Genomic DNA, 26,818 nt, shown 5'->3' on the forward strand with positions numbered 1-26,818 from the left:
CCTCCAAGAGAACGTGAGCATATGCCCCCCCGGGCCCCCCCCGCACGCCAGGCCACGACGCCCAGCTACCGGCCTCACCTTGCTGGGCTGCAGGTCCTTCTGCGGGGACGAGGACACGGAGGAGGGGTACCGCCGGGTCTGCGTGGAGCGCTGCTCGTACAGGGTGGCCTGGCCGGCGCCCCCGCTGGCCGCCGCCGGCTGGGGAGGGTACGAGGGGCCCCCGCCGGGGAGGGCACCGCTCTGGTACCCCGAGTCCTGGCTGGGGTTCGAGGAGATTGTGGGCGCTGACTCACTGAGGGAGGGAGAGGAGGAAAAAGGTTTAAGTTGCAGCTGGGGCCAGCAGGGGGCGCCCACCCGACAGTGTCTGAGTGGGTCCTAACAGCCCTGTATAGTGACGAGGACACTATACTGTAAAAAGGCACCATCTTCTAGATGAGACATAAAACCGAGTTCCTGACTCTCTATGGACATTAAAAACCCCCAACGCGTTTCTTGGAAACACTAGGGGTTTTACCCTGGTGCCCTGGCCAAATATCCCCCCTGGCCTGGATTTCCTAATAATCCCAGTCTCTGAACTGGCTTCATCACTCTGCTCTCCTCCCCACTGAGAGCTGGTGTGTGGGGAGAGTACTGGAGCATCATCCAGGTGGGGCTGCACACTGGTGGTGGTGGAGGGGATCCCCATTACCTGTAGAGTGCTTTGAGCGAAGTGTCCAGGAAAGCACTGTGTAAGTGTAAGGATATTAATTTCATAGTTGTACTCCAGAACTTTACAAAGCACAGAAGCTGTCTGGAGCAAGCAAACGTGTAGAGACCAAGTCTTGAAGCCTGAGGGCCGACAACTAGGAAGAGCTCTTCCTGGCTCTGTCACAGCGGCTGGGAGGACCTGTTCTGCTCCGATTCGGACCCGACCGGCACTGTGGCGCACCTGGCAGAGCTGGTGTAGAGGCTGTTCTGGGGCTGGCTGGGGGGGGCGCTGGTGGCTGGCGTGGGCTCGTACTCCGGCAGCACCGGCTCCGACCCGAACTGCAGGGCCCCGAACTGTAGGTTCAGGCCCGCTATGTCCGCTGTTCCCGGCATCTCCACCGCCAGAGAAGGGATCTGCATTCAGAGAGGAGGGGGGGAGGGGGAAATCAAAGCGCAAGTTGAGCTGAATCGATACCACTGCACAAACCCAGCTGAACACCCGCCGCGTTCATGTGGTCCCACTGTCCATCCACCCCCCCAACACTTCCCAGCAGCCATATCACCCTGCAACTCAACGGCAGGCCAGTGGAGCTCAGCAGCTGTGAGTCTGGTCAGTACCTGGATGGGAGACCTCCTGGGAAAAACTAAGGCTGCTGCTGCAGCTGCTGGAACAGGTGTTAGTGGACCAGTAGGGGGCGCTCACCCCGCGGTCTGTGTGGGTCCTAATGCCCCAGTATAGTGACGGGGGACACTACACTGTAAAAAGGCACCGTCCTTCGGATGAGACGTAAAATCGAGGTCCAGACTCTCTGTGGTCATTAAAAAGTGTAAAGTGTTTCTCGAAAAGAGTAGGGGTGTTGCCCCGGCATCCTGGCCAAACTTCCCTCCTGGCCTTCACCAGTCAAGGCCTCCTAGTAGTCCCTGTCTCTGAACTGGCTTCATCCCTCTGCTCTCCTCCCCACTGAGAGCTGGTGTGTGGGGAGAGTACTGGTGCATCATCCAGGTGGGGCCACACACTGGTGGTGGTGGTGGAGGAGATCCCCATTATTCATAAAACACTGAGTGGAGTGTCCAGAAAAGCTCTATATACGTGTAAGCTATTATTACCTTTCTGTCCCCAGTACAAACAAAACCCAGGAAAAAGGATCCGACTTACTATTGTCACACAGCCCATTACTGGATCCCTCTCTCACTCTGGACACACCATATCCATACCCACACACTCATCTCCTCCTCCTCTACCAGTGACATTTCTACAGAAATGGGGGGGGGGCCTGTAAACGTTTTTCCCCCTCCCCCCCTTGTCTCTCCCCCAGTGCGGGGTAGGGGGCATGCGAACGGGGGGGCCGTACCTTCGTGGTGATGGAGGTCCTCTTCTTGTGCTGCTTGAGCTTGTGCTGCTGCAGGGGCTGTGGGCTGGACGACTGGTTGTCTGACGAGCCGGGGGACATCTGCGGCCCCGGGGGGCCGGCGCTGGGGGGTTTGGGCAGCGGCGAGGAGGAGGAGGAGGAGGAAGAGGGCGCCACCACGGTGGCCGGGGCAGCTGGAGGCGGGAGGGGCGCGGAGGAAGAGGAGGAGGAGACCCCCCCGGGGGCAGCGGGGCCCTTGTCCTGCTGCAGGAAGGCCTCCATCATGGAGGAGGAAGGCTGGTAGGACTGGCGCTTGCCGAAGGGACTGTGGATCGAGGGCTCGGACTGCGGCTTCATGTCTGGATCGGGGGGAGGGCAGACGGAGAAGAAAGCAAAGGTTAAAGAGGAAACAACTGAGTGCATCAGCAGCACAAGTAACGTGAACTGGTTGACAAACATCTTTGCCCTCCCCCAGTGCTCACCATACTGCGCCAGCGAGGAGGAGGGGGTGTCCCAGGTGGAGGAAGGGGGGTTTGAGGGGGCCGACTGGGAGTGCTGTGCGGCCAGCTGGGCCAGAGCCTGGGCCGTCTTGAACTGCTCCAGGAACTGAGAGCCGCTGGTCGTCCCTCCGCTGCCCCCCTTGGGCTCCCCCACGTCGCCAAAGCCCTTGCCCAGCATGCTGACCTGCAGGAGGGAGAAGAGGACACATGGAGGAACAGGAATGAAGTAAGGGAAAAGCCATGAAATTCCCATCACATTCCCAGTCTGGTCCACCTGGATGCTTCACCTATGGCCTCATCCTGAACGCCAGCAGTTTGACAGCTCACCTGAGACCTCAGTACACCCTGCACTTCTCACTGGTACAGCTGTAAGCTTCACTCGTGATGACAAGGCGATTGGGAGAGCGATGCAGTTCAGCCAGCCACAGGCAGGGGGCAGGCCGCATCTGATGATCAGCTCCACGGTTTCTGTGGCACACGCTGTCCCCCCTTTGAGGCTACGGGCCAGCCGGAAAGGGTCTACTGGTGTGCGGGAGCTGTACCCTGTATCCCCCTGCACCCCCTGGCTTTGCAAGAATCCCAGATGAGCAATAAGTAAGGCTGTCTTGAAAGGTGGTGCCTGCAACTGCAACGTTTCCTGCCAGGGTTAGATCATGGTCACCGCTGTCCTCTTGACTAAAGCAGCGCCCACTGACGCAAATGTATTTGGGTCTGGCAGCTGCGATCTTTCTTTCAGATCTTCGTTCTGGAAGAGCCAGAGGGGATTCTCCCTGGGTTAGTCATCCCAGGACGTACAGGTGAAGGACAGCTTGCCTCCGCTCTGTTGATCGATTCGACCCGACGGGTGAGCCCAGTCCGCAACACCACGTCTGTCCCAGGCTGGAGCCGGATGAGGAACTCCAGCAGGCTCCTGCAGGACCCTTATCGTCATGCTGCTGCAGGGCCAAGGTCTTTGGATAGGGAGACGCCCTGCAGTGCCCACCGGAGTTTTTCCCAGCCTCCTAACCCCCCCCGGCCCCCATTCCAACGTGCCACAGGGTGGCGGGGTCTGGCCGCGATGCCAGTGTGATAGTTTGCCCACAGCCAGAGCAGTGGGCCCCTTGACAGCCTCTCCCGACGAGGCTCGGCCACGACCTTCCCTGCACAGACCCCGCCCCAGGAAGCGAGGTCAGTGGGCGATCTTCCTCTTTTGGGTCGTTCCCACCCACACGCGCGCGCCCCACACCAGGGCCGAGCGCTCCAGCGGCGGCCTTACCATGCTGTGCTGGGCGAAGGCAGCGCTGGAGGGGGGCTGGGGCAGCGGGCCTTGCTTGGAGTTGCTGAAGACCAGCGACTGGGAGAGCGAGGGCGGCTGGGAGGCCTCCAGGGAGGTGGCCTCGCTCTCCGAGGAGGAGGGGGGCGTCTTCCCCAGCAGCACCGCCAGGTCGATCCTGAGGGGCACAGGGGGAGCAGAGGGTTAAGATTAAACCTGGACACGATTTCACATCGGGGTGGGGGAGGTGTGAGACTAGAGCCCGGGAGAGATTTGCTGGTTCGTGCAGTAAAGACGGGGATGGTGGGAAACTTTCAGGACAGGGCGAGCGGAGAGGACTGCCCAGCCGGTAGCAGCCCACAGTTGACAGCTCTGCTGTGAAGGCCGACTGAGTCCCCCCCCCTCAGCGACTCGAGGATGACGAGCAGCCCTTTCCTCAAGGAAATCCGTTTTGGAATCACAGCCCTGAAGTGGCAACATTCTCTCTCAACATTCAAACTCAACTAGCCCCCCCCCCCCCCCACCCATGCACCCTACTTTTCTTCCTGAGGGGCTCCTATCTGTAAACTGGTTTCTAATCCAAATGCATTTTCCCAGAACCAAGACACCTCTCCCTGCCATTCCAACCCTCTGACCTCTCACCTGTTGTGAAATGAACTTTAAATCCTTTAAAAAAACACCTACGACAGGATCTCCATCAGCACTGAGCAACGCCAATCGACTCCATATCGGAGTGTGTGGGATGTGAAGGCTGACAGTTAAATACGACTTACTACGCTCTGAAAGCCAGCAATTTCTGAAGGCTCTTCTGACACCTGAGCACAGTGAAAAGTTTTACGCATCATGACTGCTGTACAAGGCGACTGGGAGAGCGATGCAGTTCAGCCAGCCACAGGCAGGGGGCAGGCCGCATCTGGTGAGCAGCTCCGCGGTTTCTGTGGCACACGCTGTCCCCCCTTTGAGGCTACGGGCCAGCCGGAAAGGGTCTACTGGTGTGCGGGAGCTGAAGAGCAGCTGTAACCCTAGCCCAGCACCGCACTGAAAGACACCCCAGAACCAGGCCAGCTCACGCGTGGGGACTAGGCTGGGCTGGCGACGCCGACCGGGGCCCCCTCACCATCGCCTGCGCCAGACTGCCGGAGCAGCTCCGGCCCCTGCCAGGATACGAGCGCAGGCGAATTCGGTCATGGGCTCGCTAAGCTCCAGAGGCGAGGGCCGGATTTTGGTGTTCGTAGGCCCCCGGGCACTTTCACTCCAAAACGTGCAGAAAGAGGGGTCAACGCCAACCGAATGACTTCGATTGACACGATGCACTTTACACTATTCTAATGCTAAACCACGTGATTGAAGGAGCGAGTGGAGACAACCATCACTTCCACACTTCTAGTTCCTAGAACAGCCGCCCGATAGGGTACGATTAATGATCTGGAGCACCTAGAGTCGATCTCAAGCATGTTGTTCCAGCTCGTTTTTCATTCGTCACTAGAGTTCCCCTCCTTCGGAGGCCCTAGGCACTGTGCCTACAAATCCGGCAGGGCCAGAGGTGGGTCTCGTCACCCCTGTCGCTCGCTCGGCTCAGCGGGCTGCGGCTGTCCCAGGGGGCTAAGGGATAGGAGGGGGAAGACGCCGGCCCGCGACCCCCTCCTCCTCCTCTCTCCGCCCGAGTCCGTACCTCTGGCCGGCCGTAATCGTCACGTTCTCCGGAGGCAGGGGGATGGTGGACACGCTGGAGGCTGTGAATATCTTGGTCTCCGAAAGCTGGGGGAAGAAAATAAAGAGGGGGGACATTAAAAACAAACCGTCAAGAACGGCCGCGATGCTGCACAGAACCGACGCCGCACGTTCCACCAGCCAGGCTGCGATAACGGGGGGATTTCTCTGCGTTTCTCGCTGGTTTTCCGTTCAACGTCTCTGGAAGAGACGGATTACTGGCGGGAGATTGTTCGGGTTTTTATTTACAGTTTAAGGGCGGGCATTAAGTGCTCAGCTCCAAAGGTTTTTATGCTTTTCGGGGAGAAAGGTGCCCCTCAGCTGGGATGCTGTTGGCAAGGTTCTGGGAAGAAGAGTGAGACACCCGCCTGAGCCCTATCAAGAGGAGCAGCTGCTGGCAATGTTATTACATGACCATGCGGCTGTCAGAAAGGCGAGCGCGGAGCCACACTTTTGATCTTCGGGGGGCCCTCCAGTCTCTTTGACAAGGGCAACGTGGTTAATACAGCCCATGTTCAAACCCCAGTTCAGATCCACCCCACCGGTCAAGGCTGGGGGACGGCGCCCTCGCACCCGGTGATGAGCATTCGGACAGCGTGGGCGAGCCGAGAGAATGCAGACCTCCCCCCCCCCCCCCCCATCACCCCGATACTCACGTCTTCGTTCCAGTCCTCGGTGCCCCACTCCTCGGTGGCCGTCCTCCACGCGCCTGAAGGCAGCAGGGGAAACAGACACGAGAGAGAGAGAGAGAGATAAGAGAAAGCCCTGAGACGGACAGACAGGTTCAACAGGGGCAGAGAAGACTGATTTATTCTTCCTCCTCCACACCACAGCAGCTCTGGAAACCCTGGGAAACACGGCGCGCGCAGCTCAGCGAGGGCGGATCTTAAGAGCAGCTAAACGAGCAGAGCCTTCGCACTAAATCTGCAGGTCTGTCATTTCTGCACCCCAGGGTCAACACGGGAGGCCAAAGAGCTGCGTGCTCACAGCTTAATCGCCACCTGATCCGTTTATAGGGAGTTTCAGAAGGCAGAGTCGGGTGTGGGGTGGCTGAGAACATGGACTTGTGAAAGGAAAGCTTTTCCCCCCCCGACAATGAGCATGGAAATTACGGGATTGTAACATACAGAGTAAAAGAAAAATAACCAAAAGCTAAGGGGTGTCTTATCTCCAGGACCTCAAGCTTCACTGGAAAGGGAGTTTTCAGTAGATTCAAGGACACTTTTGCAAAACATGGACAGCTGGTCCAGTGGTCGAGGCCCAGGGCTGGTACACCAGGAGGACAGCTGGTCCAGTAGTCAAGGCCCAGGGCTGGTACACCAGGAGGACAGCTGGTCAGGTGGTCGAGGCCCAGGGCTGTTACACCAGGAGGACAGCTGGTCCGGTGGTCGAGGCCCAGGGCTGTTACACCAGGAGGACAGCTGGTCCGGTGGTCGAGGCCCAGGGCTGGTACACCAGGAGGGTCCTAGTTGAATTCCCCCAAGCTCTAACCTTCACTGAATAATAATTTTGTGTTCTGTCCTACCGGTTTTAGTCTTCTCATACTAAAGGGCATAAATTAAATTGGCTTCATTACTCTGCTCTCCCTCCCACTGATAGCTGGTGTGTGGGGAGCGTTCTGGAGCACTATGGCTGCCGTCGCATTACCCAGGTGGGGCTGCACATTGGTGGTGGTGGAGGGGATCCCCATTACCTGTAAAGCGCTTTGAGTGGAGTGTCCAGAAAAGCACTATATAAGTGTAAGCAATTATTATTATAATTATTAAATGGCTCTTTCCGTACCATTCCAGGCCTGGGTCTTGAGGGAAAACAAAGGGTACCGAACAAATATCCACTCAAGGCCTGGAGACAGACAACACTCCCAGGAAATCAAACAAGACCCAAGAAACCTTCCTTTCACAGTACCATGCCTTATATCCACAGACATTCTTAACGTTTAAAAAAAACAAATTCAAACAAAACAAGAAAAGTTATCCGGGGCAATGCTGCACCTGGATAATTATCGTACCAGGAGCAGAGTCAAATTTTCTGGGATAATTTGTCCCCTCACCCCCAGAGAACTCAAGTCCTGGAAGGGAAGAGAGAGACAAAGACGAAAATGAGGCAAAAAACCGCAACAGCCTGCCACACGCAGAGCGAGCGGGGCAGGAGAGAACACGCCCCCGGCCTCCCGGCCCTCCGGCACGACACGCAAACCGCGGCACACGCCTGCGGATACCGCGTCAAATCACAGCGCACCGACAACACAAGGCCCAGGGATTACAAACGCTTATGCTCATGAAAGAACGTTAAAGCCCAAAACCATTAAAAACGTACAGGGCGGTGCAGCACTGATTGTATACTCCGCAGGGGTTTCAGAGAAGTGACAGCTCGAACCCCTTGCTCTCCCCCAGACTCCTCTACAGTATCACCAGGGGTCTGTATCTCACGCCTCAGTGTTTGGGCCTGTGCTGTGCCATGGAACTGTGCCACGGCTAACAGTAACTTTTTGTTTTAGAAACAAGTTCCACTGTAAATGACTCGACGAGCCCTGATCGGGGCCTGAACTTACTCAAAGCCCACAGCCCGGCTCGCTCTGGAGGCCAGAGGCTCTGCTGCTCGATGCCACTTGGGCATCAGGGAGGTGGGAACGGTTTCTCGTGGGTTAGCTGGGCCTGTAAACCTTTCGGCCTCTCAGTTAAGAGCTAGAAACCGTTCGACACCTCGGCTCGTAGCGCCCCCCGTACTCGAGCGGTGAACCCCGGTTCTACCCTCAGCAGTGCAGCTCTGCGGCCAGTAGGTGGCGCCCAGGCTCGAACCCGCCGCCGTTGAACCGCAGAGCTCCGCCTACCACCCTCCCCCCAGAACAAGGCTGCAGGGCCCTGGGTCGAAGACGGAGACCTCGCTTCCTAAACCGCCGGCGTGGGGGGACTTACGGGTGCTGTCCTCGGGTTCGAAGCTGCCCGTGTTGTTCCACGTGTTGCTGCCGCCGCTGTAGCTCTCCTCCGTGCTCGCGGGCTCGGCGTAGTCGGCGGGGTTGAAGGTCCTGCCGGCGAGAGAGAAAAAAGGCCGCCCCGGTTACCGTACAGCCCGCTCCCCCTCCCCTTCCCCCCCCCCACCCAGCGGCCCCGCGACACCCGCTCTCCCGCGGAAACAGGCCCGCCTACAAAACCCACGCTCCCGAGGGGCTGCGTCGGGCCGCCGGGGCCTTCTTCGCCCTGGCGGTGGCGGGGGCGCGGCGGACGGGATTCCTATCAACTCCAGACCAGGCTGCCGCCTCTAAGGGCCCTTGGCTTTCCTGGGAGAGCAGTTAGCAGGTCTGATTGCGCCGAGCATGAAGCCCCACCACCACCCCCCCCCCCCCCCAAAAAAATGCAGCAATGCATAAAAGGGACTCAATCTACAACAGCATCTGAGAAGGTCTGCCATCTTCCTTACGCGGCACGCAAGAAAGTGGAATTAACTTGGCATGACGGTAGAGGCTCACGAAGGCGTTAACGGTGCCAGGAAGATGGCTACGGCTACAGCTCCTCCTCCTCCTCCTCCTCCTCTTCTTCCCCTTCCCCCCCACGGCTTCTGACGCCCGTCCGCCCTGCACTGAGGGGCGGCGGCGATGTGGCCCTGAAAGCAGAACGGCGCCTCGCCTAGTTTGGCAGTTCCCAGGGGGCAGTGGGGCTGGCCCTCCTCGTCATGCCAAGGGTCCACGTGATTCGCGCTCCGCTCCAACTCCCCCTCCCACCTCCCCCCCCCCCCCACCCAACACCAAAAGCACAAACCGGCGCGAGGTCACACTATCGAGGGAGACACCCCGAGACCCGTTCCCGGAGAGCGCCCACTGGGAGCTGGGAGAAGGTGGTCCAATGGAGCCAATCTGAGTCGCCCACACCTTGGATGGGACAATCTGCTCACACAGCAGCACCCCAGGACCCAGAACACCCCGCCCTCAAATTCTGAGCATGCTGGGCTACTGAGCCAGGCACACCAAACAGCTGCTCAATTCTCCTCAGAGTGTAAGGCGACACGATCACGATAATTAAACCGCCCTCTTCCAATCCTCCCCACCCCCCACCCCACTCCACTTCTCCCTTCTCTCTCTGCCCTGCTCGGCCACGTGTCTGAGCGTCGGACTGTACGGGGCACGCCATTCACAATACTCACCCGTCGTCTCCTGAAAAATCATATCTTGACCCCTTATCAATCTGGCTTTAGAGGAAAAACAAATGTAAAAATTACGGCAGGCCGGGCAGCACAGAGTGAAAATAAAACAGCACGAGTCGTCCAAGAGGGGGGCAAAGTTTACATTTTCAGTTAAGAGTGAAATAAGACATGTACAGAGCCCAGAGATGGCTCTGGGCTATGACGTGCCACTGCCAGCAAACACAGACTGGATACCCGTGGTCCCAGATACTGAGGTTGATCAGTTCCTAAAGGAGGCACGGCTGTGCACTGTGGGACAGGAGTGTCGACATTTTCACAGAGTTCCACTGCATGCAAGGAATTCAAGAACAAAACACTGCATGTCAAAAGCACCCAGGAGGAGAAAAAAAAAACCTTGCAGCCGACCCACCCCAGCAGGCCCGCCTGAGTCCACGCCAACGCGGACCGCTCCCACGGGTTAGTCTGGCTGCACAGACATTACTGCAACACACAACGCCCCCCCCCCGGGGCAACCCCGATTAGTCAGTCCGGCCGGGGGCGGCCAAACACCGGTGCCGTCCCCCGATCCCTGCTTCCTAAGCCGCGTGCTGCAGACAACATGCGAAGCCCTCGCCAGCCCACCAGCCCTGAGACGCGCTGCGCGCCTCGCTACCACAGGGAGGACCGATCTCCCTCAGTGATAACCTGCACGCGACGGCAGGGTGGCGCAGCTCCGGTCCTGCAGGACCTAGAAACCAGCTTGGGCTGGACCGGACTGGCCCAGCTCTGCCAGCCCTCCCCGCGCTGCCACGCTCAGACTACAGTCCAGGGCCCCAGGCTCTCCTGCGCGGCGGAGACGGGGCCGCCGTCGGGATGGGACGCACTTCGAGTTACGCCTAACGGACCCGAGAGCCGCCTTCCTCTTGGCGAACATCCGCACGTACCGAGGCGCGCCTTCGGTTTCGGAACGGGGAGAAGGGAAAGCGTCAGGCCAGCGCAGCTGGAGAAGCTGTGCCAGCCTGCAGACGGCAGGCGGCTGTATTACCAGCCGCAGGCCCCCAGAGGGGCTGGCATGTGTGGGTGTGTGGCTCAGCCCCATCAGCCACCGCGCTGGGGAGACGCCCAGGGCAGGCGGGCGGTTTACATAACTGGCTGGGGGGAGGGAAAGGGGCAGGTGTGTCCCACTCCTGGAGGTCCTCAGTTTTTCCCCCAAATTTCACCTGAACTGTTTGAGCAGGACCCTCTTGATGAGCCACCACTGGCAGGCAGGAGCCCAAACTGGGACTAGTCACACCCTGCACATGGGGGTCAGGGGTCAGGGGTCGGGGGACAGCGCCCTGATCTCACTCGCTCTCCCAGCCGGAAGAGAACGCTCCGGGGGTCTCCGGATCTCGAACTCCCATGCCAGGGCTTCCCAGTCCTGGAGATTCCCAACGCCCACTGGCTTGATTACGCCTTGCTAACTCTGCCACTCCCACAAACTAGCAGCTTCCAGGTCCATCCCGATTACTGTTGCATAAACTAAACCTGGAGGCGTCCAGAACCGCAACATTGGACTGGAGACGTGGGGTCCGATGAAATAAACTGGGCCCAGCTGGATGAGAAAGCTGGCAGGCGGCAGGGGCGGAGAGGACCTGGACTGGGAGGCCGTGACGTAAGGGGCTGCACACCAAGCCAAAGCTGCATCTCAAGCAGGGGCACAAACACACAACACAAAACCAGAGGTGCCGTCACCCCAGACTCGGCTGAGGTCAGTGCTCCCACAGTCCCCTGGAGGACAGATTTCCAGACACTGTCGGCGCACAGCTGGGCACCCCAGTGAAGTCCTGGGAGGGTCTTCGGAGTGAAAGCTGGTTGATTCCCCACCTACAGCCAACTACCTTTCCTCCCCTGTTTGTCTTCTCTTTCCAGCGTGGGAAGAAACCTTTACTTGTTCCGGTGCAGATACCCACTCGAATTACCTCCCCTCTCGTCCCACTGGAGAACAATCTACCACCACAGGCCAATTTTTCGGACATTTGTCGTACGTCTGTCCACACCCCTCCCCCAGGGCCTGGAATTGAATTTTTTTCCCCCCCAAAAAAATTCCCCCAGCGTTCAGGGACACGTGGGAGCACCGACGCTGCCTCGCAAATCCCTGCCGGACGGGCGCCGGGATGAGAAGGAGACCCCCGCTCGGGACCGAGCAGCTGGACGTCACTGCCTGCCCCGGGGTCCTCGAGCTCCGAGCCCGGGGAGCCCGCGCCACGGGTCTGCCGAAAGCCCAGCGCCCACGAGGAAACACTCGCCGGACACGGTACGTCCCGGAACAAGACCGTCGGGAGGGGGCTGTACAAGCGGGAGGCTGGCACGCTGTGCTTCTCCAGACCCCCCCCCACCGGCACAGCCGGTCACATCCTGAACGGGACTGGAGTCCCTGCCGGCCAGGGCAGGAGGAGTGGGGCGGGGCAAGCCTCCAGCTGCCCAGGTACACACAGGAGTTGCCCACAGCGCCACTCTCCCCCCCCCCCCCAGGCCTGTAGCCTCTGAAGGAGCCCGTTTCAGGGGCCCAGGAGAGGACAGCGAGAGCCTCTCTCTACAACTCTGGCCCTGTCGGAGGTGGTGGCGATACCGCACTAACGGGCACACCCACGTGCCGCTCGACAGGGACCGCTCCCCAGCCAGAGGCCCCTGGAGTGTTTCCTCGGGAGCGCTGCTCGCGACACGCGGACTCGGAGCCCGCAGCCCCAACTGCTGCACGAGGCGGGGGGGTCTCGCTCCCACCCTCTGCCCGGAGAGCTGGACGGAGCCCTGACTTACCCCATCCCCTGAGCCGAAAACCTGCCGCCTCGCCGTCCGGAACCACCTGGCGAGAGAGAGAGAGAGGTCAGCCAGGCGCAGCCAGCGGCACGAACACAGGTCCGCAGCCCCATCACGAGCCCCTTCCAGAGCACAGGGCAGGCTTCCACACAGAGCCAAGGCGCTGAACTCACGGACACGAGAGGGGTGTTTTTTTGGGGGCGCGGGACTTACCTCTGCCTCTGCCCCTGCCCCGGCGTCCGCGCTCCATCCCCCGGCCCGACGGCCCGCCTGCCTTCGCTCCGTCCAGCCCATTCTCCTGTCCGCGGACTGGGGGGGGAGGGGGAGAGAGAGAGATCAAGCTTTGCACCGAGGCCACAAACAGCCCAGAAAGGCAGCTCAATTTCTGTTCTTAGCATCACTCCTCCCCACTTTTCAGAGAAATATCACGCTTGGGGGGGGGTTTGCTAGACAGCAGTCAGCTTGGAGAAAGTTCACGCACGTAGTGCAGCTTAAAACAGGACCGTAAAACAGGCGTGTGGGGAGGGGGGCCCCCCAACTCCAGACCAAGACACAGGGCGGCCCTCCACAAGATCGGGTCTCTAAAAGTATGTCCGACAGGGAAGAGAAGCGCCTTCCCTCCCCCTCCGCCAGCTGGGCCAAGCCTCTGCCCACACCTCCTAGCGCGGCGCATCAACCGCCAACGACCCCTCATTCCCAGCAGTCCTTGCTGCTCCGGGGGTCCCTGTGTGAGAGGAAGGGGTGCAGACTTGTCTCGGAGCTCAAAGGACCATCACCATGCAGAACCAGGTACGGTGTGGGTCCGCCTCAGACCCCTGTAACGTTTCGGGTAGGAGAGCAAGCATCCAGCTACCGCAAAGAGCGATAACCGTCCATGCACTGCCCTGATGAAGACCCCAAACCTCCCTGATAACTCACTGAGGGGGTCTGAATCACAGGACTCGGAAACAGCCAGGCGTCCTGTGGGGGTCGGAAGTTGCTTCATCTTTCAGACCGGAGCCGAGAGAAAGCATCTGGATTCGACCCCCCCACGTTCGCGTTTCTCTGGCACACTCTGTCGCCCCCTCACGGCTACTGGGGGAGCTGTGAAGGGCCTTACTGGTGTGCCGCAGTGTAGGGAAAGCCCGAGAGGAGATGAGAGACCAGGGAGAGTATCTCAACACTGGGGAGTCAAAGGTGAGCGTCCCATCAGGCAGTGCAAAAGCACCCCCACTGGCAACTCACCCCGGTCAGGACCGATAATCAACCTGAAACCAAGCCCACATCAGCAAACCAATACTGCCCGGCATGGAGTGTCCATACACAGAGCGCCCTCTGGTGGCCACTAGTGGCGTGTACCTCTCTGCTGTCCACAGAGATGAGCTCTGTGCCAGGTGTAAAGACTGCCTGCCCCCTTTTTCCCCCCACCACCCCAAGGTGCTGGGAGTCAGGCCCACCCAGAACTTGACATCACACCTGACTCGCTCAGGGGCAAGTGAAGCACGGGTACAACAGGGAGGTAGAGACACGAGCTCCGACTCTACTCACGCTCAAGGGCTCTGGGAGCAGGCAGCCCCAAACAGCCCCCAAGACACAAGAGGGCTCCCTGCTCGAAACACCAGATCTCCCTTAATATTCAACTCGGGGCTCCTGGAGTTTAAGGGGGCTGGACGGGCCAAGGCCAGCAGCCCCAGCAGGGCAGAGAACACGTTTCAGACTGAAAGCTGTCCCTGCAGCAGCCCAACAGCGCCCGGTTCCCCCTCCACCTGAGCTCTTAGCGACGTCACTGGCTCCGTCTTCACCAGGGCAGCTCCCAGTCCTTCAGTGACTCCAGGGAGCCGGAGCTCTGTACCCCCGGCAGGGCTGTGGCAGTGCCGGTTCGAGAGTGAGGCCCTGGCGAACGTGGGGCCGGCCGGGCGTTACCCAGGGGTGTGCAACCCCCCCCCACATCCCACAGAGCCACATCAACCTCTGGAATTAACGGCTGTAGTGAACCAATCAGCTGATTAACGACAGACGTCCCGCTCGCGCCAATGGGGGGGGGAGAGAGATCGAGAGAGAGTCTCCTTACACTCGCGGCCCCGGCTGGCGCCCCGGCCCCTCCGGGGAGGAGCCCCTCCGCGCCGGCGCGCTGCGTCCCGCTCCCTCTCCCGGTTCTCCTTGCCCTCCTCGCTGGCCTCCGTCTGCCCGCCGTCCTTCTGCCCGGACACGCCCTTCTTCTTGCCCACCATCTCCCAGGAGTCCTGCGGCACAGCGGGGGGACTGGCGTCAGGCGGCGGCTCTTGCCAAGACTCCGGGACTCCGCCGACCGAGCCGCCGGGGGTTAAGAGTCGTGGGGTGCCAAGGCTGACACCCCTGAAACCAGAGGGGCTCGCCTCCTTTCCCTCAACAGGAACTCGGAGTTCGACGGAACCTGGCTTCTCCGACACCCCCTTAAGCGCACCATTCAGCCCCCCGCCCCCCACGAGACTCACGGTGTCGGGGTTCCCCTCCAGCAGCACGTTGATGGCTCTGTTCACGTCGCCGTTGCAGTCGTGAAGGGCGATCATGGACTCGTCCTGGTTCTTCCCCGTGATGTCGATCAGCTGGGGGGGAGGGGGGGGAGGGAAACGATGAAGCCAGGTTTTTTTTTTTAAGCATCGACTCCCATCTGGGATGGGCCGGCAAAAAAAAAAACGCAAACAAAATTCGATCCCTTCCTCCCCCTCCCGACGCCCACGCGCTGGCGTCCTGACCGAGACGGCGGCGCACGCTGCCCCGTGCAGGGCGGGCGGGGGGGGGCATCTTGTCCTGGCCTGCACGTGCACGCTCCTCCCCTCACATCCCTGCCTCCCTGACCCCAGGGGTCTCCGATCCCACCCCTGGTCTGCAGCTTTCCACGCCAACTCGGCCCCGAAGGACTTCAATCGGCTCTTTACTGGACACACAGGCCTCCTCCTCTCCCGTGTAACGCACGGGTGTCAGACCCTGGTGCCGGAGAGGCAGCCCGGCGGGTTTAGTAAGCGATCATTTTCTAAAGAAGGAGCACACCTACGCCATCTTGCTCAGTTCAGGGGATAAACAAAACAATTTTGGCATCAAGACTTTTTTTCCCTGAAGCTAAAAAAAACCCAACATTCCTCATCTTTGGGAACAGCTGATTTAAGGCATCCCAGCACAGCTCCTCCTGCCTGTGTCCCCCGCCCCCATCATCACTGCCTACCCACTCCTCTAACTCATGCCCACACACCCCATTCAAGAAGAGCACACCTGCGATGGAGGGCAAGGCAAGCCCTTGGTTCTGCTTTCTGAAGATTCGGGGTGGGGGATCCCCAACAGCACGCCACTGCGATGCCGGGGAACAACCAGAAAGGAAAGGGGGGTGGGGTGGGATAAGATCGGGAGGGATGTGGGGGTCGGAAGTTGCTTCATCTTTCAGACGGAAGCCGAGAGAAAGCATCTGGACTCGACCCCCCACGTTCGCGTTTCTCTGGCACACTCTGTCGCCCCCTCACGGCTACTGGGAGAGCCGTGAAGGGCCTTTCTGGTGTGCCTGGGGCAACAGGAAGCAGGTCACTCCGACTGCACAGCAAACCGATCCGGTCCGGGTCTTACCAACTGCAGGACTCTCGTACAAAAGGACCAGACGAGAGCAGAAAGGGACCTGGACACAGGAGGAGGGAACGTGCCGGGATAAACAGGGACTCCCGTAAGCTCAAGAAAAAGACAGAACATCGGATTCCCTGCAGCGGGTACTCTTGTTAAACCCGGAGCGGATCAGACTGCTGTGCACTGGGAGCCTGACCTGCCTTACTGTGCAGATGAGTACTTGACTGACCTCACATTGAACTCTGCATCCTTAAAAACCCCCGACCACTGATCTGGCACTGATCAAAACAAAAAGGGAAAAAAAAAAAAGCAAAAACTCACCTGTTTCACCTTCTCCTCGAAGTCGGCGTCATTGTGGTCCGAAATCATCTGTGCCAGTCGGATCTGCTCCGCGGTGGCCTTGGAGGAAGAGGAGGAGGACAGAGGTCCAGAGAGAACACAGGGTCACCAATCCCAGTCAGGAGAGCTTCCCATCAGGCCCTGCCAGGGGAAGCCCAACCGAGAGCAGGCCGCTCCGAGTCCACAGGATACGCCGCAGCCCTGAGTCAGGGCTGGAACGTGCCCAGGTTTTTCTGAAGAATTAAGATGCTAAAAGTAACGCCCCTTGCCCTCCGCACCCCCGGGACACTGCTGCCAACCACAGATTAACCCCCTGCAGTGGCAGTGCCCACTGGTACAACCAGGCACTCAGACCACTGCTCTCTCCTGCCCTCACAGGGGCACAGGGCCACAAAGGGCAAAAGCAACTCAAAGCAGGAAGAACACGCACTGCCGGCTCGCTGAGCTGCCCACTGCTGAGGTGGCACAGTCAGCACAGGCCCGAAGTAGGGCAAGTGTGTAGATGCATGATGGGACGCCCCCTCTCCGCCGGCGGACCGATGCGCCAGGGCCACTCTGACTCGACGGCAATAGATGTCAACCCCCCCCCCCCCCGATCCGTCCCTCAGCAGTGAGCTCAGGAGGACGTGCCGGCTGCCGTCAGCTCACCGCGCGACCCGGGTTCCGACCGGAGACGCGCGCCGCCGCGGGTCCCAGCCGGCTCCTCTCACGGATTCGCCGCAGGGAGGAGCCTCTACAGCCCCACCAACAACCACCCGGACCCCCTTAACAACCAGCACCGGCCCCCCCCGCCTGCCCAGCCACCCCCCAGTACCTGTGGCCGCTGCTTGTGCTGCGTTTGGCTCTGTGTCTGTGTCTGCTCCCAGCTCCCCCGGGCGCGGCTGCTGCCCACCGACGTCATCATTTACAGTATATACAAATAACAGTATTTACAAAGGAAAAAAACACCTGGAACACAAGACAGACAGCCTGTTAAAAGCAGCCCGCGACCCGCGACCCACCCCTCCTCGCCCAACTGTCTCAAGCCCGCGGGCCGACCGAACGCTAGCGCCGCCCCTCTCCTCCGCAACGGACGTCCACGTCTGGCCCTGCAGGGCCCCACGGACTAACCCCCCCTCAAGACCACCCACCCACCCACCCGCCTGTGCAGGGGTTACAGGACCCCAACCTCGGCCCCCCTGCTTCTACCTGAGGCACCCCAGCAGCTGGAGTCAACCCCACCCCACCCCCCCTCGATGTCTGTGTCGCCTCCTGCCCCTGTCACCCGAGGGTCCGGACAGCCGGGTGGGGGGGCTCCCGGAGGAGCCGCTGTGCCAGCAGGTCCCACTGATTTAATACCGAGCCGACCTGGAAGCAAGACCCGCAGACACCGGGGCCTCCAGGGCCAGGACTGGACCGCCCGAGCCTTGGCCGGCCCTCTGCACACCGGCCCCTGCACGCTTCCTGCGAGCCCAGGCGGAGGACGTGACCGGATCGGGGTCAGACAGCCTCCGAGAGGACAGGCACGGTCTGCAAGCGGTGGCTTCAAGGGTGCTGCGCTCTCCTGCTAAGCGTTGCCAGGCCAACCACTTCACACCCGCGAGGGTTGCAACGGCGGAAAGGACGCGACCGTGTGGCACAAGCACAAGCACAAGCACCCAGCCGAGAGAAATAACACTGAGCAGCCATCGAAATCTGAGAGAGAGAGTGAAAGGAGACGGCCAGCCCCGAGCTGCTGGAAGAGAGGGGGGAAAAAAAAAACAACAACAACAACAAACAAGCCGTTTATATAATAACTGCGGCCAAGCCTCTTTTTCCTCGTACTGGCAGTCCCGCCGCCCGGGTTCCCCCGGAAAAGGCCGAGGCGTCGGTCTCTAACGAGCGCTGACAACCGGAACAGTAAGGCGCCCTGCTCCCGGAGCCGAACCGGCACCGAACCGGCCTCCCCCCACCGGAGCTGGCGGGACGGTTCAACACGCACGCACGCACACACACGCAACGACGACCACCACCACCACAAAAACGTTCGCAAAAATCAAAAATGGACACAGACTCTCTCTCTCTCTCCTGCTCGAACTTTTCTCACAGGACGATACGACAAGAGGAGGAGAAACGGTCCAGAAACCACGCAAGAAGGCGGCGATTCAAAGCGCAGCGCGCAGGGTGCCGTTAATCCCACAAGGAGTCGAAAAAGTTTGAAAATAAGGAGATGGAGACCCCTGGAGAGAAAAGGCAGCGCTTTTTTTTAACCCAGTTTACCGCCGTCCAAACGGACACGGTCGCTTTCTGTACGGCAACTGATCTCAAGGGTTACTTAACAGTAAAGAAACGGGCTGCGGGTTATAAATAAAACACTGAATCCGCGAAATATACCCCAGAAAGGCCGGCTCTACAGAAAACCTTCTTACCGCTTCAGACCTAGAAACTAGATCTGGACGGAACAGCTACGACGCAGTCCCCCCCCAGCGCCACCTTCTAGACCGAAACTATGCAGGCGAAAAGGCGACGGGTTTCTTTTTTTTTTTCAAAACGCTCAACTTTACAACTGCGAAATCGGACAACTTTTGAAGAGGCCGCAGTGGAAACTTCGGGACTACAGCCCCAAAATAAATTAAAAACACCAACAGAAAAGCCTCCCAACTTCATAACCCTAACTTCGCCTCAGACCCGGTACGCACACTCTCCCCCCAACCCAAGAGCCGGGATGAAATCCATAAACCGGAGATTTTAGATGCGGAGTCCCTTTAATTTGACTTCATTTACCGCCAGGATTAGAAATTCGCCGAATTATTTCTTTCCCCGACTAACCCGCCCCCCCCCCTCCTCCTCCCTCCCCATCCACCCGTGGGTCTGAGAAACACCCGGGCCGGTTCACGGACTAGGGGCGAGATCGCACCTACTTCTGCAAATGTCTCCCTAAACTTTTTCCTCGAGGAAAACCGCAGGAGGAGAGAGGCGAAAGCCGTTCAGAGCGGCAGCGCGGAGACGACCCGCATGGTATAACCTCGGCAGGCGTGCTGATCGCCTTCCGCCCCTCGCCTGCGATCACCTCATGGTCGCAGGAGCAGCCATTAACCAGCCACTCCAGACCGACTCGCAGATAACACACCGAGCCACAGGGCGCACTCGCCCGTCTTCGTCGGTATCCAGCGCCGAGATATATAACGGCTCCTCCCGATTCTGTTATTTATCCCGTCCCACCTATGTATTTTTAACGCTGTTTGACAGCAACCTATACACCACCCCCCCCCTCCGCTCCACGCACACAATCACCACCAACGCCGGTCTTCCGACACCGCTTTTCCGGCTCCGCAGCTACTCGAGCCCGAGGCTTCAGCTAGGCCGCTAGGCCCCGAATAACAAAAAAATTAAATATCGAGCGATTTACTAACCAGAAACCCCGGTTCGGCGGCTAAAATTCAGCGTTTGAACCGACGCAACGGTCTCACAATCAGCTTGCTTTCGGTTTGGACTACTCTGATCCTGTCAACCCTTGGAAAAAAATACAAAAAAAAAAGCAGACCGCCGGAGCCGCGCAGACAATAAGCGACCGACTCGGAGTTTACCTGTTTCTCTTCCACACTGACACCCCGTCAGCCGCGTCACGTGGTTAAGAGACCGCACACCGCCGCTTCAGAGGGGGAGACCCCGATCACGTGACTTCCTGCCCTACAGGCTCTCCCCCCAACACGTGACACGGGTGCCATTCGTCATGGGGAATTTTCCGCAAGTGGCCGGATAGGAAAGATCTGTGCTTACCTGTTTGTTTTTACAAAATGGAATAATAGTAATGACCGACAAAGCTCAGTCAACAGTGCCATACCTGCACAGAGAGTATCAGATCGCTTTTAAGTCAAGTCAAGTTCAAGTTTATTGTCATTATACTCATACAGATATATGGTATAACGAAATGCTATTTAGCTAGCTCTCAGACGATAAGAAGTACAAAAAAAACAATACAATTGCATAAGAAAAGAAAGACAGAGACAACAGGCAGTGTGCAAAACAACATCAGATGTGCAAAATCATACATCGACAGAATGAAATAAAGGATAGAAAATGATTGGGAGTGAGCTTCTTGACATGTGAGGTAGAGGTAGATTTCAGAGTGTGTTTGAGTTTTTGGTAAGAGAGAAGGCACTGTGAGGGTTCAGATCGTAGGTGAGAGAGGCTGGGAGTTTAATAGTTTGATAGTGCGGGGGTAAAATCTGTCTCTGAGTCTGGTAGTCCGGGCCCGAGTGCTCCGGTACCGTTTTCCAGATGGTGGAGGGTCATACAGTCTGTTGCTGGGGTGTGTTTAACACATACAGTACTATTGTCAGCTCCCAACACAACCTTGTTTTATTACTTAGAACAATTACATTATGAACTAGCTCTGAAGAACACGTAATAAATAAGTTACAAACAGTACAAGAAACAGATTTTACTAGGATAACATGTATTTTAACATTGACAGTAGTAAAAAAGACCAATTAGTAACAGTAAATAACCATAAACAGAACCTCTGTTACTTCACAATTATAGCAAATCATGACTTTAAACATTACAGCAATGTAATTGCCGCTCCTGCCCCAGCTCGTGCCCCGCCTCAGGATCGAACCCGGGTCTCCGGCATCACTCCACAGGGATATTGCCTGCAGAGTTAGAGAAGACCTCCCTGTTATTCTTGGACAATCAATCTGTATATACCTATGCACATTTTGCACATATTTTATTGTTTTTACAGCAACTATGATCATCATATTTTGCACACACATATGTATTTATTTTATATTTATTTTGTATAACCTTTCTTCTATTTTGATGTCTGTTTTTGCTTGTCTTGGGGTGGACTGCTGTAACACATCAATTTCCCCTACGGGATCAATAAAGTCTTATCTATCTATCTATGCTCAGGGGAGCAGAGGGCCGTGCCATCACCACACTGCAACCAGCTCGTACCACCTGTACGTCGGCCGTTCGTCACATTATGTTGTACTGCACACTGAGGGGTCCCCCTGGGGGACTCGGGGCCCTAGGCAGTCCCCTGAGCAGGAGACAGCACCGCAGGGGCAAGAGGCCTGTCACCTAGCTAAAGCCTAGCAAAACAGGAAACCAGGCCTTGAGCGAACGAGGAGGGGAATCCTTCCTATTCACAGAACACAAAACGCAGTGAAAGACACTTCCGCCAGCAAGGCTGTGCGCAGACCCCGTCCTGTATACGTTTAACAAAGGTGGGGCGTTCAATTACAGACAAATACTGTGGTCACGCTAACACACTTCCGATTGAAACTGTCACGTTCGGGAAGACATTACGGTAGGACGTGCACATATAGACGGATTTACGGTAGCCCGTGTCATGTGACGAGGGTCAAATGAGCAGAGTTCTGTTTGTCCTGGATCATGTGATGGTTGACAGGGCGGCTTCGCCAAGGCAGTTCCATTTGCGGGTTTTGTTGGCCGGGTTTATGCGGAAGACGGCGCATAACATTGTAAAATGTACGAATCGCGTTCGCATCCTCTGACCGCGTTCTAATTCCTAGTTTCAACGGGAGACACAAAAACAACAAAATTGAGGATCATTGAGGAGGTTTACCCCTTTGTTTTACAAAAAGTTCCGAGATGTCTCAGGCTCAGAGCAGTAACTCGCTGTCCGGGGTGAATGTTGTTTTGGTTATGGCGTACGGAAGCCTGGTAAGTGATCCCAGCTGAATTCACGATCAAATTCAATTCTGCGACTGGCGTGTGTGTCTTGGGGGGCGGGCTGGTGGTTAGATGTAGCGCCTTGGCGTGTGTGTGGAGGCAGGTGGCCGTGTGTCGGTGATGCGGCGTGTCTGCGCCTCCAGGTCTTCGTGCTGCTGTTTATCTTCGTGAAGAGACAGATCATGCGCTTCGCCGTGAAGTCCCGCCGGGGTCCGCATGTACCTCTGGGTCACAACGCCCCCAGGGTGAGTGTCCGTCTGTCCGAGCGTCCACCTGTCCGAGTGTCCACCTGTCTGTCTGAGAGTCTGTCCCTCTGTCTGAGTGTCCACCTGTCTGCCTGTCTGAGAGTCTGTCCCTCTGTCCGAGAGTGTTCCTCTGTCCGAGTGTCCACCTGTCTGTCTGAGAGTGTTCCTCTGTCCGAGTGTCCACCTGTCTGCCTGTCTGAGAGTCTGTCCCTCTGTCTGAGTGTCCACCTGTCTGCCTGTCTGAGAGTCTGCCTGTCCGTCTGAGTGTCTGCCTGCCTGTCTGTCTGAGTCTGTCCCTCTGTCTGAGTGTCCACCTGTCTGCCTGTCTGAGAGTCTGTCCCTCTGTCTGAGAGTGTTCCCCTGTCCGAGTGTCCACCTGTCTGTCTGAGAGTGTTCCTCTGTCCGAGTGTCCACCTGTCTGCCTGTCTGAGAGGCTGTCCCTCTGTCTGAGAGTCTGCCTGTCTGTCTGAGTGTCCGCCTGCCTGTCTGTCTGAGTCTGTCCCTCTGTCCGAGTGTCCACCTGTCTGTCTGTCTGAGAGTCTGTCCCTCTGTCCGAATGTCCACCTGTCTGTCTGTCTGAGAGTCTGTCCCTCTGTCCGAATGTCCACCTGTCTGTTTGTCTGAGAGTCTGTCCCTCTGTCTGTCTCGTCTCCATGCTGGAACACGGTCAGGGAGGGAGGGGTGGGGGGTGAGCTGCCGGTCAGCTAGGCCCCAGTTCCCAGGGCTCCTGAGACAGCAGCCCTCCTGCTGGACTGAGTCCTGGAGTACAGCTCCATCTCCGGCTGTCCTCAGGGCGAGCGGCTGAACGTGCCGGCAGGTTCGTTAGCACTAACGAGCTGGCGTTGCAGGAGCTGCGGGAGGAGATCGATGCGCGGCTGTCCAGGGTGCAGGACGTGAAGTACGAGCCCAGGCTGCTGTCCCCGGAGGACGAGAGACTGCTGCAGAGAACACCCGCTGGTGAGAGCACGTACACACACTCACACACGTACACACACAGCACTACACTTACCCATGTACACACACAGCACTACACTCACACACAGAGCGCTACACTCACACGCACAGCACTACACTCACCCACGTACACACACAGCACTATACTCACACACTCACCCATGTACACACACAGCGCTATAATCACCCACGTACACACACTCACACACACAGCACATACACTCACGCGTACACACACTCACACAGCATGTATACACACTCACACAAACACTCACATACAGCACATACACAAGTCACACACACACACTCACACTCGGCACATACACAACATGTACACACACACACACGGCACATACACTCACACAGCATGTATACACACTCACACGTACACTCACACACAGCACATACACTCACAGAGCATACACACAGCTCATACACAACATGTACACACAGGCACACAAATTCACACACATTCAAACCCACAGGAGGAGGGCCCAGGGCAGCGAGCAGGTTACAGCCGTGACGCCCCCTGCTGGGCAGCCGGTCAGCTGGCACAGCGCGGTCGGCCGCAGTCTCAGGGAGCGTCTCTGCTCTGCCCAAGCGTGCGCGTGCAGCAGACTGAACCCCGAAACGTCCCTGCGGCGCTCGTTGGGGGGTGAGGCCTGGGATAGGTCCCGGGCAGAGTCGGCGCCCGCGCCGACGGGCACGAGCAGGGCTGACCGTGTGCTGTCTGTCTGCAGGGTGCTATAACTACCTCTACAGGATGAGGGCGCTGGACGCCATCAGAGACTCAGGTGAGACCTCCTGCCCCCCCCCCCCCCACCCCCACCCTGCTCTTCTCGGGGTCTCTCCCCCTCCGTCTCTCTGCCTGCCCGCCGTCTGCACCCCTTGCGCCCCGCTGCCCGCCCAGCGGAAGTGCCCGTGCTCCACCCCGATCCCGCCTCTGTCTCCCGCCTGCCAGACATCCCCTTCCAGGAGATGGGCAAGAACTCCAAGTCCCTGACGGGCCGCAGCTTCCAGAGCTTCCTGCTGGAGCTGCGGGGCTCCCACGCCGTGTTCAAGGGGGGGCGCAAGTCGCTCATCGACACGCTGCTGGACGGCTACGACTCGGCGCGCCACGGCACAGGGGTACGGGCCAGGGCGCCGCGCCGCGGGGGGCTGCGTGAGCGGGCTGTGTGTTGATGATGTGTGCCGTGCCGTGTTCCGTGTGACTGGGCTGCGTGGTGTTGCGTGTCGATGCCGTGTTCCATGTGACTGGGCTGCGTGGTGTTGCGTGTCGATGCCGTGTTCCATGTGACTGGGCTGCGTGGTGTTGCGTGTCAATGCCTTGTTCCGTGTGACTGGGCTGCGTGGTGTTGCGTGTCGATGCCGTGTTCCGTGTGACTGGGCTGCGTGGTGTTGCGTGTCGATGCCATGTTCCATGTGACTGGGCTGCGTGGTGTTGCGTGTCGATGCCGTGTTCCGTGTGACTGGGCTGCGTGGTGTTGCGTGTCAATGCCTTGTTCCGTGTGACTGGGCTGCGTGGTGTTGCGTGTCGATGCCGTGTTCCGTGTGACTGGGCTGCGTGGTGTTGCGTGTCGATGCCATGTTCCATGTGACTGGGCTGCGTGGTGTTGCGTGTCGATGCCGTGTTCCGTGTGACTGGGCTGCGTGGTGTTGCGTGTCAATGCCTTGTTCCGTGTGACTGGGCTGCGTGGTGTTGCGTGTCGATGCCGTGTTCCGTGTGACTGGGCTGCGTGGTGTTGCGTGTCGATGCCATGTTCCATGTGACTGGGCTGCGTGGTGTTGCGTGTCGATGCCGTGTTCCGTGTGACTGGGCTGCGTGGTGTTGCATGTCAATGCCGTGTTCCGTGTGACTGGGCTGCATGGTGCCGTGTTGCCTGTGACAGTGCTGTCCTGTGTGTTGCAGGTGTTCGGGGAGGTGGAGTTCCTGCATTACCAGGAGGCCCTGACGGAGCTGGCTGAAGTGTGAGTAACATCGGCCCCCTGCCTGACCCTGCCTGTGCCCCCCCCCACCCCCATCACGCTGGACACAGCCTTTTCCTGCACTGATGGAGCAGGCAGCTGGTCTTGGTCACGTCCCTCTGCCTGTTCTGTAAGTCTGTGTCAACATGAGGTCCCAGCCCTGCCTCACGCCCTCTCCCGCCCTCAGGATGAAAACCCTGTCCAGCAGCGCCAGCCTGAGCCAGCAGCACCAGTCCGCAGCCAAGGACCTGACCAGCTCCCCCGAGACGCCTGCGGCCTCCACCATCCAGGTGACCTACCTGCCCTCGGGCCAGCGTAGCAAGAGGCCCAAGCACTTCCTGGAGCTGAAGAGCTTCAAGGACAACTACAACACCCTGGAGAGCACACTGTGACTGTGGGCGTGGTGGGGTATAGTGCCACACGGTGGACACTTTCAGAACTGCAGCAAATGGAGAAACGAGGGGTGGAGGGTAGAGAGAGAGTGGGGTATAGTGCCCCCTAACTGCACAGACTGGGGAAGCGAGAGGAAGGAGGGGAGGGTATAGTGCTACCTGGTGGAAACTTTCAGAACTACGGTGAGTGGGACATGAGGGGTGGGGGTGGAGGGGACAGACTGTTTCAGACTCCAGTGCTGACTGGTGAGACAGAGTTTGCTGGCTGCTGTTCTGCGTGTGCTTGTGGATTTAATAGTTCTTGGGCACCCCTGACAAGACAGGAGCTAGCTGGCCCGAACAAAGGCGCTGTATCAGTGTAAAAATCGACCTTCTGGCCACGGCTGCCCGATCAGATCAGATCAGATGTGGGGTCAGTGTCTGTACAGATCTCTGTTGTGTTGGATAGAATACAGGACTCCCTACTCCCATCAGTACCCTGACGCTGTGAAGAGCTGGCAAACCTGTAAATAACATCTAAATTATGTAGTTAAAATAAGTTATTTTTTTCTTCAGTTTTAAAACAGTGAATAAAGCCACAGTATTTCTAATGTTTTTTTTTTAAAGAGACAGCTGGATGACATCAGCGGTTTCTCTTTGTTTACTGCTTGTTAAACCGTGTTCCGGATTGCGTAATAAAATGGTGTTCTACATCCTTGTCCGTCTTCCTTCATGACACCCAGGCCTTAATGCGTTTTTCACATTGACCTGTTCCACAGCAGACTGCACTTCCCGTCGGCCGCCGCCAGAGGGAGCGCCACACTAAGACTTCAGCTGCTCGTTAGCGTTAGGATGATGGGAGCTGCGGGGTTTGGTCCTGTATCGGTAGTTCTTGTAAAGGACAAAACTACACATTCACTCTGCCCATATAAGATTTTTCTGGTGTGCCATAGCAAACTACAACAAGCCTCAGTGAGCTCAGGGTAAAAGCACAGTACAGAGCTATAAAGCCCAGTGAGCTCAAGGTGAAATCACAATCCAGTGCAGTAAAGCCTAGTATGAAAGGTGTAAAAACGCAGTACAGTGCAGTAAAGCCCAGTGAGATCAGGGTAAAAAACGCAGTACAGTGCAGTAAAGCCCAGTGAGATCATGGTTAAAAACAGCACAGTGCAGTAAAGCCCAGTGAGATTAGGGTAAAAGCGCAGTAGAGTGCAGTAAAGACCAACTACCAGTAACTGTGTTGACAGGGCTCAGATGACAGGGCTCTGACGTAACAGCAGACAAGAACAGAGCTGGAGGCCGT

The 26,818-nt window shown here is 58.0% G+C and overlaps 2 protein-coding genes across 16 annotated transcripts in view; one reads left to right on the forward strand and one right to left on the reverse strand.

Moving 5' to 3' along the window:
• Positions 1–19,893, reverse strand: part of ubap2l (ubiquitin associated protein 2-like) — a 33,273-nt gene extending 13,380 nt beyond the window's left edge. For 7 of the 14 annotated variants that reach the window (XM_088904903.1, XM_088904898.1, XM_088904902.1 and 4 more), the window contains exons 1-17: positions 19,691–19,874; positions 17,134–17,267; positions 16,302–16,379; positions 14,867–14,977; positions 14,464–14,635; positions 12,627–12,722; positions 12,414–12,459; positions 9,636–9,680; positions 8,414–8,523; positions 7,507–7,566; positions 6,155–6,207; positions 5,461–5,546; positions 3,792–3,966; positions 2,519–2,720; positions 2,040–2,395; positions 929–1,101; positions 79–292 (exon numbers count right to left, since the gene is read on the reverse strand). In XM_088904903.1, the coding sequence (XP_088761029.1) occupies positions 79–292; positions 929–1,101; positions 2,040–2,395; positions 2,519–2,720; positions 3,792–3,966; positions 5,461–5,546; positions 6,155–6,207; positions 7,507–7,566; positions 8,414–8,523; positions 9,636–9,680; positions 12,414–12,459; positions 12,627–12,722; positions 14,464–14,635; positions 14,867–14,977; positions 16,302–16,379; positions 17,134–17,223 (2,067 nt within the window). In that variant the 5' untranslated portion in view covers positions 17,224–17,267; positions 19,691–19,874. Of the gene's footprint in view, positions 1–78; positions 293–928; positions 1,102–2,039; positions 2,396–2,518; positions 2,721–3,791; positions 3,967–5,460; positions 5,547–6,154; positions 6,208–7,506; positions 7,567–8,413; positions 8,524–9,635; positions 9,681–12,413; positions 12,460–12,626; positions 12,723–14,463; positions 14,636–14,866; positions 14,978–16,301; positions 16,380–17,133; positions 17,268–19,690 lie in introns of all 14 variants that reach the window. The other 7 variants (XM_088904905.1, XM_088904900.1, XM_088904897.1 and 4 more) reach the window with 3 other exon arrangements.
• Positions 19,894–21,733: 1,840 nt separating this feature from the next.
• On the forward strand, positions 21,734–26,226 carry ltap1 (lipid transport auxiliary protein 1). Of its 2 annotated transcripts, XM_088904908.1 has the most exons (7): positions 21,734–21,971; positions 22,124–22,225; positions 23,074–23,182; positions 23,920–23,973; positions 24,141–24,307; positions 25,089–25,147; positions 25,332–26,226. In XM_088904908.1, exons 1-7 carry the CDS (start codon positions 21,900–21,902, stop codon positions 25,534–25,536), a joined length of 768 nt encoding a protein of 255 aa, XP_088761034.1. In that variant the 5' UTR covers positions 21,734–21,899; the 3' UTR covers positions 25,537–26,226. The 2 variants fall into 2 exon arrangements, with proteins under 2 accessions (XP_088761034.1, XP_088761035.1); XM_088904909.1 differs by lacking the exon at positions 22,124–22,225.
• Positions 26,227–26,818: the final 592 nt, after the last annotated feature.

The sequence above is a fragment of the Atractosteus spatula genome, chromosome 25 (genome assembly GCF_055471065.1).
Source record: "Atractosteus spatula isolate fAtrSpa1 chromosome 25, fAtrSpa1.hap1, whole genome shotgun sequence".
Classification (NCBI taxonomy): domain Eukaryota; kingdom Metazoa; phylum Chordata; class Actinopteri; order Semionotiformes; family Lepisosteidae; genus Atractosteus; species Atractosteus spatula.